General features: G+C 41.6%; 1 protein-coding gene across 1 annotated transcript in view; it reads left to right on the top strand.

Moving 5' to 3' along the window:
- Nucleotides 1-3,739: 3,739 nt before the first annotated feature.
- slc24a3 (solute carrier family 24 member 3) overlaps nt 3,740-15,611 on the top strand; it is a 93,182-nt gene continuing 81,310 nt past the window's right edge. Inside the window, exon 1 of the mRNA XM_031823529.1 lies at nt 3,740-4,278. Within this exon, the coding sequence (XP_031679389.1) occupies nt 4,086-4,278 (193 nt within the window). The 5' untranslated portion in view covers nt 3,740-4,085. The remainder of the gene's footprint in view (nt 4,279-15,611) is intronic.

Raw genomic sequence — 15,611 nt, 5'->3', positions numbered from 1 at the left:
TGCCCATTCACCCTCTGAATGGCACAAAAACACAATCCATGACTCAATTGTCTCAAGGTTTAAAAATACTTTTTAACCTGTCTCCTCCAATTCATCTACACTGATTGAAGTGGATTTAACAAGTGACATCAAGAGATTATAGCTTTCACTTGGATTCACCTGGTCAGTCTGTCATGGAAAGAGCAGGTGTTCTTAATGTATACTCATTGAATGTAGGTCTGTTTTAGATAATACAAATTGAGTACACAGCATCTTGTAAAAATTGTTAAATTAATGAACAGGTATGAGAAATACTGTAGAGGTGATTGTCACTACTGCTTCTATAGTTGGAGACGATCAATATTAGCACATCAAGCCATTCTCTCTCTTACATTAATCAAATCAGGCATCTTCAAATGCACACACACGGTACATGGTTTTAGATTACAGCGGGTAACATGTTTGGGAGCTAACCAAGCAACAGGTACTGCTGCAGACTGTCTTTGAATGAAACTGTTGAGAGGCATGAAAGACAGACAGAGAACGTTATTACCCTCCCTAATATTAGACTACAATGTCAGGGTCACACTGTCTCATGTCTCCATGAAGAACAGACGGACAGAGGGGATTGTGGGCCTGCCTCAAAACATCATACTACAGGGCTAGACTATGCTTAGCAAAGTGTGATTAAACAGGTGTGTGGGGTCAAACACTGTGACATTCACATAACAGACTGTACGGGGTTATAAATCTGATGTCAACCAGATGTCATCAATCGGGCACCAACTAACATCAGTAAAACTCTCCAATCCAGTAGTATGGAACAATATCACCACAAACCCTCTTTCACTCGCTCGCTCTCTCTCACACACACACACCTCGAGATGCTTCACTGCAACCTATGCTGATCTAAAGCCCTACAGAATCAATGGGAGAGGTTCACAATAGCTGAGACAAATCACTGCTCAGTGATGCAGGCACTAATAGTACACAGGGTATTGCCTATATAGGGACCAATATCCAAGTGATAGAGGCTGAAACCTACCTGAAGAGGAGATATTTTATGAGCTACTAAACGATTGAAGAAGTTGAACCATTACTGGGAAGTGCTAGAGAGTTTTTTTTGTAAATTGGTAAATGTGGCATAAAGCAGTGCATGATGGGTAAATGTGGCACTCAAGCTTGTCCCTGATTACTTCCTCTTCATCATACAACAACAATCTCCCACATAAATCAGCAATATACTTTTTATTTAACCAGACAAGTCAGTTAAGAATAAATTCTTTACAATGACGGCCTATCCCGGCCAAACCCTCCCCAAACCCGGACGATGCTGGGCCAATTGTGAGCCGCTCTATGGGACTCCCGATCACTGCTGGTTGTGATACAGACCGGGATTTGAGATCCTGTGCTTTAGACTGCTGCGCCACTCGGAATCCCAAACAACCTGAAACCTGAGTCTCTATCTCATTACAATGCGTTCTGCCAGTGGTGGCTGTGAATTATTCAATGCTAATCATTTGTAACTGTCTCTCTTCCTCCATAACCACAAGGTTATACAATTATAACATTTGGGTAAACTCTCTCTTGAAGTGGTATGTTATGTTTGGAGAGGTCAATGTGTATCTACGGAGGCGCCATACAAATGTGGAGATAAATGTCTTTCATTAATAACAATATCTACTGTACCTGAGGCTGCCTGAAATTGCATGGCTGCCACTGAGTGATGCATTAAGTGGTGCATCTGAGTGATGCGTTCACTTACACAGCTGGCCACTCCGATACAGTTTGATGCCTTTTAACTGGGTAAACAAAACGTCCATCTCTATTGATCAAAAGAAGGAGAAAGCAGAGCTCAATTGAACTGAAACCAGCTTCACACAGAGTTACAAGACTAACAGCACATCAAAGACTGGACAGGGACAAATCACGCCAGAGAGAGAAAGAGAGAAATGGAGAAAGAGATCACACACTAGAGATTAAAAAATGTACAGCATGGCTGAAAGAGAGGGAGGGGAAGTGCATGAGCAAATACACAATACACAAGAGGATTAGAGGCAGGGAAAGAGAAGAGGGTGAAAATAAGAGATAATGTTGAAGATACCCCCTAGGTCTGCTTGGGCTAGTATTTAATTCCCAGTGAGGCTATCACCATACCCAAACCAGGTGCGTGCGACAACGTGTGCCATCGTGCGCAAATAGATTTTGTCCCCCCACTCCAAACGCAATCACGACACGCAGGTTGAAATATCAAAACAAAAACTCTACAATTATATTAATTTGGGGACAGGTCGAAAATAAACATTTATGGCAATTTAGCTAGATAGCTAGCTGTTGCTATCTAATTTGTTGTGGGATATAAACGTTGAGTTGTTACTCCGACAATTAATCCACACATAAAACGGTCAACCGAATCGTTTCTAGTCATCTCTCCTCCTTCCAGGCTTTTTCTTCTTTGGACTTTATATGGCGATTGTCATTTAACTTTCATAGTATTACCATGACGATGACCGACCTCAGTTCGTCTTTCAATCACCCACGTGGGTATAACCAATGACGGAATGGCACGTGGGTATCTGCTTCTATAAACCAATGAGGAGATAGGAGAGGCAGGACTTGCACCGCGTTAAGCGTCACAAATAGAACTGACTTCTATTTTAGCGCTTGGCAACGCAGACACTCGTTGGTGCGTGCGAGCAGTGTGGGGGCAATGATTGAATAACATGTGTAAATTTATTTTGCAATGCTCACGCACGCAACGTGCCCGGTGTGGTCAGCATGTTACCTAGCAAAACTCTTGAATCTCAGGTTCATTGCGTGTTTAAACCAGTCTTCCTCCTTCCCACTAAGGCAGTAGAAACAGCACTGAATCAAAAATCTGTTTCCTCATCATAATCCATTTGATTCAATTTTCCAATGTCCTGAATCCCTGCTGGAACAGGATTATGTTCAATCCTGAAGTGTGTGTGCGTTTGTTTGGGCATATGAGTGTATGTGTGAGCGAGCTTGTGCGAGTACGGACCAAGGGGCGATAGCTCTAATCTGGCAACTCATTGGCTAACACTCAGAGGGCATTATGGGATAGGTGGGCCTGAGGACACCTCCATCCTGTGATTCATGTAAGTGCTTAAAATGCACTATGGATGTTTCTGGCTTGGGAGGAACAGAGGGTGTTACCTTTGACCCCAATCAACTGGAGTGTGTGTGATCAACCTGTTGTTCAGTCTATTGAGGCTGACTACGTTATACTACATACTGAATGGAGGCTGATACTGAACATGAACCCGCTGATGAGTGGAATGCATCAAAAGCAGAGTGGAGTGGGTGTATGCTGGGTCTCACCGGGTTAGAAGAGGTCAACCTGTGATTATGAGATAATGGAGAGGAGAGTGGTGCGGTGCATGAGTGTTAAGATTGACATTCACCCACAGTGTGTGTTTGTGTGTGTGTGCGCGCACTTATGGGTGCCTGCCATTCTCATGCAAAGGATTTACAATGTCCAAATTGCCATCCATTGTCAAACGGATTTACTGCAATAGGCTATCTGAAAGAAACGATGGAATATGGGCCTACTGCATCCAGGAGAGGGCAACGATGAGCGAGTATTTTTTTGTTCAAAATAACGCCTGCTGCTTCAAAAATGTATCCCACTGAGCACATACGCAAGTTCAACGTCTAGTGTTGATTTACATTTGATTGTGTTGTCAATTAACCTGAATTCAACATTAAATCATAAAAAATGTAAACCATAGGCTAATTCTGTTGGCTATAGCTTTACAATCTCTCTCTCTCACACACACACATACTCCTCCCCTCTCTTTTTTGCGCTCTCTCTTCAACATCACCAGCCCCGCTGCAGACTGTGTCCTGCGAGAACTGGCACCCAACTGAAGCATCCATGGAGTGCTCCGTCCTCTCGCAACATCCACAACGCACAACAACACTTCGGTCCGAAGTAATATAGAAGACAACATCGCAACCGACGCAAGATAGAACAACATTTTCTTTCGCCCATCTCTTTCGTTGTGTAACTTTCCGAAACCCTCTTTCTTCCGGCTTCCCTCCACGTTGTACCCCCGAAGCCTTGTCGCCGTAAAAACGTATCCATGGATGGGATGGCTGTTGGCATGATGCCCGGGACCGTCCGGGTGCGGTGTGGGCCGCTTCAAGTGATGCTGAACCAGCAGAAAACCAAAGCTCGGCGGAAAAAGCGAAAGGATTTGCTCGGTGTGCAGATGTGCTTCATTGGGGTGCTGCTCGTGCTTGTAATGGGGCTCTCGTGTTTGGCGGAGAAAGCAGGTGAGATACTTGTTGCCAGAATGGTTTGTTGAACAGTTGCCTATTTGCAATCGTTTGGGAGAGTGTTTGTATTGAGTTTCACTATTGTATGAGGCTCCTAAGAATGGACATATAGGCAGTGATGTTAGAACTTTGTTCAATAATATCAGTTTTAGTAGGCACTTCATAGTGAGTGTGCAGCGTGGTCTCATTCTAGACGTAATATAGGAAAGGTAAATCAGGGACACGAACTAGTATGTGTTACATTTGGTATGGTTACTTAAGGCAAAAACGAAAGTAGGGTGGTTGGTCGGGCTTATAGCACGAACGTCTAGTTGCCCAAAGGTTGTGAGTTCAAATCTCATTACAGGCTATTTTAGCAAATTTTCTGCTAATTACTACTTTGTAGTAAGCTAACACTTCCCCAACCTTAGCCCTAACTGTAACCGTTTAACCTAACTCCTAAACTTAACCCTAATGTTAGCCACCTAGCTAAAATTCATAACATATAATATGAATTGTAATTTGTAACATATCATACGAAATGGGTGATGGACATCAACAAATAAATACATACCATACGAAACAATATATTGTATGGTATACTATATTGTAAATGGGTATACCGGATTTACATACAGAATAATATGAAATGCTCTGAGACCAGGTTGGAGTGTGACCTTTTAGTTTCCATGAGAATGGTCTTTGTTATGTTGGTGTAAAGCAGGATTGCGCATAAATTAGTTACAACAAATAATGTAAAATTAAAAATAGGCCTTTATTTAACTAGGCAAGTCAGTTAACAAATTCTTATTTTCAATGACATCCTAGGAACAGTGGGTTAACTGCCTTGTTCAGGGGCAGAACATCAGATTTTTACCTTGTCAGCTCAGGGATTCGATCTTGCAACCTTTCGGTACTAGTCCAACGCTCTAACCACTAGGGTACCTGCCACCCACGCGTGGTGCAAGAACTGAAATTTGTTAAATGTTACAAATTTGCTAAATTAATGCTACGTTACGAATTCCAATTTGTTGTGGCTAACATTAACTAGGCTAGGAGTTAAGTTAAAACAAAGGTGTCAAACTCATTCCGTGGACAGCAGTGTCTGGGTTTTTGCTCCTCTCTTGTACTTGACTGATAAATTAAGGTCACTAATTGCGGAACTCTCCACACCTGGTTGTCTAGGGCTTAATTGAAAGGAAAAAACATAAACCTGCCGACAGTAGGCCCTCCATGGAATTAGATCTAGACAACCAGGCGAGGGGAGTTTCTTACTAATTAGTGACCTTAATTCATCAAGTACAAGTGTGAAGTGTGAACCCGCAGAAGCTCTGCCCTCCGTGGAATGAGTTTGACACATATGGTATAGATCAATAAAAATAATGAATGCTATTAAAAATAACTTTTACTAGTATGATGTGTGTCCCTCAGTTTTATGTCGTTGATGTTACCCCCTTCAAAATCACTCTTTACAAAGATAAACAAGAACCATGAGCATTCTCTCCAATGGCAAACTGTTATTGGGGGATATATTAAATACAATTATTATTTAGTATGCCATAAATTTGAGGATTCCATTGATAATTTGTTATCTAAATCCAAAGTGTTACGTGGCGTTAGTCAATTTCAAATGATTGATTATCACTTTAGTCAATTATTTTTAAATAGTTGCTTACATTAGAATTGAGAATTTTTGCCATTTAAGAAAATCTTAAATACCAAAAATGTCTCATTAGCGTTACCATCATTGGTGTTACTACTCCTACTGGTGGCCAATGTTATTGTAATGGTAAAAAGTCATTAAGCCACCATATTAGTTGATTTACTATGGGAAGATGTACGCAAATACATTTAAATGAAAACATCTTGAAAAAGTATGTTTCTTTTTTCTCAAATGCCATTTCCAAATGCCACCGTAATTCAAACACAACCCAGCTATGTGTCTTTTGCTCTGTCAATAACATTTCTTAACGTGTGTTTAAAATCCTATGCCTAAAATGGGTCTATTGAAAGAAGAACTTAACATGAGAAACTGAACATGACCATAATATGATATTTGATCACCACTGAACGAAAAGTGGAGAAAAGTGAAACAATTCCCGTTCTTGTAAGGTCAAAAAAAATGACCAAGAGGGGAGAGGGACACTGGTGACATCTTCCTGCATTCTCCCCCTCATACACTGTCAAAGCAAGAGAGATCATAAAACAAAAGATTTTAGATTTCACGTAATGCTACTTACCAAATACAGAGTTAGGTTTTATCTTAGGGGAAGCAAGCTCAAAGTTGAATGTTAGTTGCGACTCAATGTGTCTAAGAAATCACTTGTAGGCTATTTGGAGGTAAAGTACAACATGATATTGTATCAATGACACACTCTTTGGGCACCTCTTATTTTATTACATTATTTTATTTACACCTATACGGACGTAATGGATTGGATTATTATAACACTCTTCCAGATTGTCAAAGTAGGCGTACATTCCATCATCCACTAGTTTTCTACAGAACCAAGGTGCTGATGCTCTGTGGTATCTACAATTGACGTCTGAAGTTTACATACACCTTAGCCAAGTACATTTAAACTCAGTTTTTCACAATTCCTGACATTTAATCTGAGTAAAAATTCCCTGTCTTTGGTCAGTTAAGATCACCACTTTATTTTAAGAATGTGAAATGTCAGAATAATAGTAGAGAGAATAATTTATTTCCGCTTTTATTTCTTTCATCACATTCCCAGTGGGTCAGAAGTTTACATCCACTCAATTAGTATTTGGTAGCATTGCCTTTAAATTGTTTAACTTGGGTCAAACGTTTCGGGTAGCCTTCCACAAGCTTCCCACAATAAGTTGGGTGAATTTTGTCCCATTCCTCCTGACAGAGCTGGTGTAACTGAGTCAGGTTTGTAGGCCTCCTTGCTCGCACACGCTTTTTCAGTTCTGCCCACAAAGTTTCTATAGGATTGAGGTCAGGGCTTTGTGACTTTGTTGTCCTAAAGCCATTTTGCCACAACTTTGGAAGAATGCTTTGGGTCATTGTCCATTTGGAAGACCCATTTGCGACCAAGCTTTAACTTCCTGACTGATGTCTTGAGATGTTGCTTCAATATATCCACATGATTTTCCTGCCTCATTATGCCATATATTTTGTGAAGTGCACCAGTCCCTCCTGCAGCAAAGCACCCCCACAACATGATGCTGCCACCCCTGTGCTTCACTGTTAGGATGGTGTTCTTGGGCTTGCAAGCCTCCCCCTTTTTCCTGCAAACATAACGATGGTCATTATGGCCAAACAGTTCTATTTTTGTTTCATCAGACCAGAGGACATTTCCCCAAAAAGTATGATCTTTGTCCCCATGTGCAGTTGCAAACCGTAGTCTGTCTTTTTTTATGGCGGTTTTGGAGCAGTGGCTTCTTCCTTGCTGAGCGGCCTTTCAAGTAATGTCGATATAGGACTTGTTTTACTGTGGATATAGATACTTTTGTACCGGTTTTCTCCAGCATCTTCACAAGGTCCTTTGCTGTTATTCTGGGATCAATTTGCACTTTTCACACCAAAGTACGTTCATCTCTAGGAGACAGAACGCGCCTCTTTCCTGAGCGGTATGACAGCTGTGTGGTCCCATGGTGTTTATACTTGCATACTATTGTTTATACAGATGAACGTGGTACCTTAAGGCATTTGGAAATTGCTCCCAAGGATTAACCAGACTTGTGGAGGTCTACAATTTATTTTCTGAGGTCTTGGCTGATTTCTTTTGATTTTCCCATGATGTCAAGCAAAGAGGCACTGAGTTTGAAGGTAGGCCTTGAAATACATCCACATTGACACCTCCAATTGACTCAAATGATGTCAATTAGCCTATCAGAAGCTTCTAAAGCCATGACAACATTTTCCAAGCTGTTTAGAGGCACAGTCAACTTAGTATATGTAAACTTTCTGACCCACTGGAATTGTGATACAGTGAATTATAAGTGAAATAATCTGTCTGCAAACATTTGTTTGAAAAATTACTTGTATCTTGCACAAAGTAGATGTCCTAACCGACTTGCCAAAACTATAGTTTGTTAACAAGAAATTTGTAGAGTGGTTGAAAAACGAGTTTTAACGACTCCAACCAGTGTATGTAAACTTCCGACTTCAACTGTATGTTGTCAAGCACCTGTAGGGGTGTTGTTGTTTTCCTCTACTGGTAAGATGGCGGTGTCAGGGACTGTAAGCTTGATCATTGATTGTGTTGTCAGATGGTGCTGATTCCCTTCCTCAGAGTATAGTGATGTTTTCCAGGGCTGACCGTCAGTCATCATGAACCCACACCAACAAATTGTGCATGTGTGCCTGCCTGTGTGCACTGTTTACTCTGTCTCCCATATAGCATCAACCCCTTCACGTCCCTCCCTCTGTTCCTCCTCAATCTGCTCCTATGTCTTTCCATTCAGGCCCTTTTTTTAAACAAAGCAATATAATAATTACACTTAGGGTTCTATTTTCGTCTGGCGGTAAGGTGGCGCAAGTGTCAAACGCACATTAGTTTGCAATTTCGTTATGTAAAAACTGGCGCATTGGCATTTTCCAGACCTAATGCCAGGTTTGGCAATTCACCTGTCTAACGTCAGCTCAATTGCACTGAGGTGGAAGGGGTGGCAATATTTGAGGTGTGTCCTTAACAAGCGCAAAAGTGACAATTTCATGCAGGGTAATGGGAAGTTTGAAGACCCACAAAAAGCCGGTCTTAACAGTAATGCAGTTGATAATGGAATGGGTTTTGAGAGTGGAAGCACAGCCTACCTAGCCATGATTCTACCCATGGAAGAGATGTGCATTTTGTGTCTGAATTTCCCCCCAAAATAAAAAATACTTGCTTTCCGCCTATTTCGCCTTCCCTCCCCTTAAATCAAGGCTAGTTTAGCAGAGTCACTTAGGTGCATCTTTTTATCCTGGCCATTAGCCAACCAGCCTATGAATCAAGAGGTTTTAAATGGTCTACTAAGGGCTTTGAAATCATTTGGAGGTCTTTGCCCTCCTGCTATTTCATTATTCACAATTCACATACCTGCATACTTCATTTAGCTTGTTCAGGTAGGCTATCCATCCCCATTTTCAAAGAGCGACCCTCAAACGATCAGGCTACCAAAGACATATTTGTGCTAGTGCTGTTCGGGTTGACTCAACCAGCACTTCCTACAGTCCCTACAGAAATATTGTATGGATGAAAGGCGAACGGGTTGAATAGAGAACAATACCTTAAATCCATAAATGTATGATATTTATAGGCTACATTGAGGTTTTTAGTTCATTATTTTAGGCTATCTGGCATTAGTGTGTAAGCATAAACGTATGCGCGCCAAATAGCCTACACAGCAATCGCCAAATGCTTTTGGGAATGTGCAGAAAAAGTTGAAGTCGAAGCACGGATGCCGAAAAGGACAATGTCTCTGTGGTAAGTTTAATTCAATAAGAAAAAAGCTGCAAAAGGGAGAGTTGAAATTGGAAAGAAGGGAGGGTCAGAAAAGTAATGTTTGGGAAAGATTTGGTGAAGTGGTAAAAGGATGATAGCAGTGGCGTCACTGTTATGTGTGAAGATTGAGGCGGTTAGCAAATTCAACAGTCACAAGATATAGACCTATGGCCCATCAACGGAACTGTAGCCTACTGTTTAGATGATGGTTAAATGGAAACAGAAATGTTGACTCTGACTGTAGGTCTATATCCTCTCACATAGCCTTAATATTACCTCCTGCAGAATAAAACATTTATTTCAGGAATTTATAGACCAAATGGAACCAATATTTTGACAAGGGAAAAGGATGGGAGAAATATGATTTCTTTCAGTCAGCTTCTTGAGAGAATGGGAATGCAATTAGATATTGTCTGTAGAGGTGCTATCTTTATCAGCATCATAAAAGCTGATAGTATTTTACAACCACATAAAATGAATCCAAGCCAAACTGAAATCTTATCAGAAACATAGTCCTAAATGTTGGGTCGTTTTCACAGCTTCCTATTTCCTTACAACCAGTCAAACTGATGTCATTTGGACATTTTGCAAAGAAAATCTTTCCTGTTATCATTTATTTTATTTTATTGGATTTTCTCTGTACTGATGAAAACTATATTAAAGCATTCATTCTATCGATTTATGAGATTCTGGTGATCAAGGGTTTATTTAGTATTCTAGTAATGACAGGAGAGAAGCTGCATGTATCTAATATCTAATCTAATAATAGCCTACCAAAATGTCTGAAATTATAAGCAGAAACATAGGCTACATCTAAATTAGGTTAGAAAAATCATGCACCCCCAGTCAAAAAAAAGTCTCAGACCAGCCTACAGCGCATTTTCTATATTAGCGGGTTTGGGTCTGGTACGGGACCCAGATTTTCACTTTATCACATCTTGTCTAGTCGGGCAGTTGCGGATGGGTTATTAGCAGTTGCGGGTGTGTGCGGGTGAACAAAAAACTGACCCGCGCACCACTAACACGCGCTCCTCCAAACTATTCAATTCTCTTATAATGCCATGTCGACGACCATTTAAAAAAAAACTGCCTCACACATAGGCAACGACACAATTGACAGGAGCCTTGTAGTTTCTATAGACAAGCAAATGTAAATAAAGACATTTAGGCTTATATGTGCACATGTAGCACACGGGGATGTGTGTTACTCCTCAGCCCTAAGTGTTCCGCTTGCGGCGCCTCATTAGCTAGCTTTTGAGGTGGCACAATTGGCTAAGACGCTCGAGGAGGGCGGTCACGTGACTTTGTGAGGCAGAGGTCCAGAGTTTAAGCCAGGTATGGGCCGAATCGGGAGGAAGTGGTACCAGCTAAGCATGCAGCGTGACATACTTTACACACACAGTGCCATGGAATGAGAAGTGATTTATGATATCATGCTTCTGACCCAATCCTATTTAGAATTATCATTGTTGGTTTAAAAAGCAGATTGATTGATCATTTTTTGTTTAACTTGATTAAAAAACAAACTAATTAGAAAGATTCACCGTCCTTGGGTTTATGGTGAGAACGTTGGCTACATGGCTTGAATGCAATGCAAATCCGTCTGCTATTGCTGGAGAAGTGCAAATTTGATCTGTAAGATGGTTCATTGAGTGTTTATAAAACACAACACGTTTTCGCACTATAACGGTGAGTGGACATTCACTTTTCTCTTTATTTTGGATCTTTATCCAGCTCCTGTGAAAAGTGAGGATGTGCGTAAAACCCTCCATAGTCTAAGTTGCCTTGTCTGTATTATACGCCCACAGCAATGTCCAGCCTGCAATTTACAGTAGGCCTAGCCACTATATCAGTTTAACAATGTATTTCCATATTGAAGCAACACAATTAGAACAATGCGGACTGCAAACAAGTTTAACATATTTAGCAAATGGGGCAGGCTATTTAGTGAGCTAGACTAACATTCAAATTGGAGTTGATGACATTGCAATACATAAAATAAATACAAATCAAATGTTGTCACGTGTCGAATACAACAGGTTTACACCTTACAGAGAAATGCTTACTTACAAGAAATGCAGTTTTAAGAAAATACAGAGGAGAAAAAAAAGTAAGAGATAAGAATAACAAATAATTAAAGAGCAGCAGTAAATGACAATAGCGGGGCTATATACAGGGAGTACCGGTACAGAGTCAATGCAAATAGTCTGGGTAGCCATTTGATTAGCTGTTCAGGAGTCTTATGGCTTGGAGGTAGAAGTTGTTTAGAAGCCTCTAGGACCTAGACTTGGCACTTCGGAGAACAGTGCAGTAGCAGAGAGAACAGTCTATGACTAGGGTGGCTGGAGTCTTTGACAATTTTTAGGGCCTTCCTCTGACACCGCCTGGTATAGAGGTCCTGGATGGCAGGAAGCTTGGCCCTATTGATGTACTGGGCCGTACGCACTACCCTCTGTAGTGCCTTGCGGTCGGAGGCCGAACAGTTGTCATACCAGTCAGGATGCTCTCGATGGTGCAGCTGTAAAACTGTTTGAGGATCTGAGGACCCATGCCAAATCTTTTCAGTCTCCTGAGGAGGAATAGGTTTTGTCGTACCCTCTTCATGACTGTCTTGGTGTGCTTGGGTGTGCTGTAGTCAATGAATAGCATTCTCACATAGGCGTTCCGTTTGTCCAGGTGTGACAGGGCAGTGTGGAGTGCAATAGAGATTGCATCATCTGTGGATCTGTTGGTGTGGTATGCAAATTGGAGTGGGTTTAGGGTTTCTGGGATAATGGTGTTGATGTGAGCCATGACCCGTCTTTCAAATCATTTCATGGCTACAGACGTGAGTCCTACTGGTCAGTAGTCATTTAGGCAGGTACCTTAGTGTTCTTGGGCACAGGGACTATGGTGGTCTGCTTGAAACATGGTGGTATTACAGACTCAGACAGGGACAGGTTGAAAATGTCAGTAAAGACACTTGCCAGTTGGTCAGCGCATGCTCGGAGTACACGTCCTGGTAATCCGTCTGGTCCTGCGGCCTTGTGAATGTTGACCTGTTTTGAAGGTCTTACTCACATCGGCTGCGGAGAGCGTGATCACACAGTCGTCCGGAACGGCTGATGTTCTCATGCATGTTTCAGTGTTACTTGCCTCGAACCGAACATTGAAGTTATTTAGCTCGTCTGGTAGGCTCGTGTCACTAGGCAGCTCTCAGCTGTCCCATCCCTTTGTAGTCTGTAATAGTTTGCAAGCCCTGCCAAACCCAACGAGCATCGGAGCCGGTGTAGTACGATTCGATCTTTGTCCTGTATTGAAGCCTGTTTGATGGTTCGTTGGATGGTATAGCAGGATTTCTTATAAGCTTCCGGGTTAGAGTCTCGCTCCTTGAAAGCGGCAGCTCTACCGTTTATCTCAGTGCGAATGTTGCCTGTATGTAATCCATGGCTTCTGGTTGGGTTATGTACGTACAGTCACTGTGGGGACGATGTCCTCAATGCACTTATTGATAAAGCCAGTGACTGATGTCGTGTACTCCTCAATGCCATCTGAAGAATCCCGGAACATATTCCAGTCTGTGCTAGCAAAGCAGTCCTGTAGTTTAGCATCTCTTCATCTGACCACTTATTTATAGACCGAGTCACTGGTGCTCCCTGCTTACATTTTTTCTTGTAAGCAGGAATCAGGAGGATATAATTTGCCAAATGGAGGGTGAGGGAGAGCTTTGTACGCGTCTCTGTGTCTGGAGTAAAGGTGGTCTAGAATTTTTTCCTCTGGTTACACATTTAACATGCTGATAGAAATGAGGTAAAACTGATTTAAGCTTCCCTGCATTAAAGTCCCCGCCTACTCGGAGCGCAGCCTCTTGATGAGCGTTGTCCTGTTTATAGCGATATACAGTTCATTGCGCCCAGTATTAGCGCCAGCATCGGTCTGTGGTGGTATGTAGACAGCTACGAAAAATCCAGATGAAAACTCTCTAGGTACAGTTTAAGGCAGAAGTTTACATACACTTAGGTTGGAGTCATTAAAACTCCCTTTTCAACCACTCTACAAACTTCTCATTGGCAAGTCGGTTCGAACATCAACTTTGTGTATGACACAAGTAGTTTTTCCAACAATTGTTTACAGACAGATTATTTCACTTATAATTCACTGTATCACAATTCTAATGGGTCAGAAGTTTACATACACTAAGTTGACTGTGCCTTTAAACAGCTTGGAAAATTCCAGAAAATAATGTCATGGCTTTAGAAGCTTCTGATAGGCTAGTTGACATCATTTGAGTCAATTGGAGGTGTACCTGTGGATGTATTTCAAGGCCTACCATCAAACTCAGTGCCTCTTTGCTTGACATCATGGGAAAATCAAAATAAATCAGCCAAGACCCCAGAAAATAAATTGTAGACCTCCACAAGTCTGGTTCATCCTTGGGAGCAATTTCCAAACACCTGAAGGTACCACGTTCATCTGTATAAACAATAGTACGCAAGTATAAACACCATGGGACCATGCAGCCGTTATTCCGCTCAGGAAGAAGACATGTGGTGTCTCCTAGAGATGAACGTACTTTGGTGCGAAAAGTGCAAATTGATCCCAGAACAACAGCAAAGGGCCATGTAAAGATGCGAGAGGAAACAGGAACAAATGTATCTATATCCACAGTAAAACAAGTCCTATATCGACATAACCTGAAAGGCCGCTAAGCAAGGAAGAAGCCACTGCTCCAAAACCAACATAAAAAAAGACAGACTATGGTTTTGCAACTGCACATGGGGACAAAGATCATACTTTTTGGAGAAATATCCTCTGGTCTGATGAAACAAAAATAGAACTGTTTGGCCATAATGACCATCGTTATGTTTGAAGGAAAAAGAGGGAGGCTTGCAAGCCAAAGGACACCATCCCAACAGTGAAGCACGGGGGTGGCAGCATCATGTTGTGGGGTTGCTTTTCTGCAGGAGGGACTGGTGCACTTCACAAAATATATGACATCATGAGGTAGGAAAATGATGTGGATATATTGAAGCAGCATCTCAAGACATCAGTCAGGCAGTTAAAGATTGGTCACAATGGGTCTTCCAAATGGACAATGACCCCACGCATTCTTCCAAAGTTGTGGCAAAATGGCTTAAGGACAACAAAGTCAAGGTATTGGAGTGGCCATCAGAAAGCCCTGACCTCAATCCTATAGAAAATTTGTGGGCAGAACTGAAAAAGCGTGTGTGAGCAAGGAGGCCTACAAACTTGACACCAGCTCTGTCATGAGGAATGGGCCATTATTCACCCAACTTATTATGGGAAGCTTGTGGAAGGCTTCCCGAAATATTTAACCCAAGTTAAACAATTGAAAGGCAATGCTACCAAATACTAATTGAGTGTATGTAAACCTCTAACCCACTGGGAATGTGATGAAAGAATTCAAATCTGAAATAAATCATTCTCTGGTCGGGTGACTGTAGTAGTATATCCCTCCCGTCCGACTCATTTAAGAAGAACTCTTTGTCCAGTTTGAGGTGAGCAATCGCAGTTCTGTCCAGCAGCTGTTTTCGGTCATAAGAGACGGTAGCAGCAACATTTTGTACAAAACAAGTTACAAACGCGGAAAAACAAACAAAATAGCATGATTGGTTAACCTGTCTAGGACATTCCGCTAGTGGAACCCCTCGCCAACAGCCAATGAAATTGCAGGGCGCCAAATACAAATCAACAGAAATCTTATAAATTACATTTCTCAAACATACAAGTATTAGGCACCATTTTAAATATACCATTCTCTTTAATCCAGCCACAGTGTCTGATTTCAAAAATGCTTTACAGCGAAAGCTCCACAAACGATTATGTTAGGTCACCACCAACTCAACCCAGTCATTTTTCCAGCCAAAGAGAGGAGTCACAAAAAGCACAAATAGA

The sequence above is a fragment of the Oncorhynchus kisutch genome, linkage group LG4 (assembly GCF_002021735.2).
Source record: "Oncorhynchus kisutch isolate 150728-3 linkage group LG4, Okis_V2, whole genome shotgun sequence".
NCBI lineage: Eukaryota > Metazoa > Chordata > Actinopteri > Salmoniformes > Salmonidae > Oncorhynchus > Oncorhynchus kisutch.
This window is presented reverse-complemented; position numbering and strand designations above follow the sequence as displayed.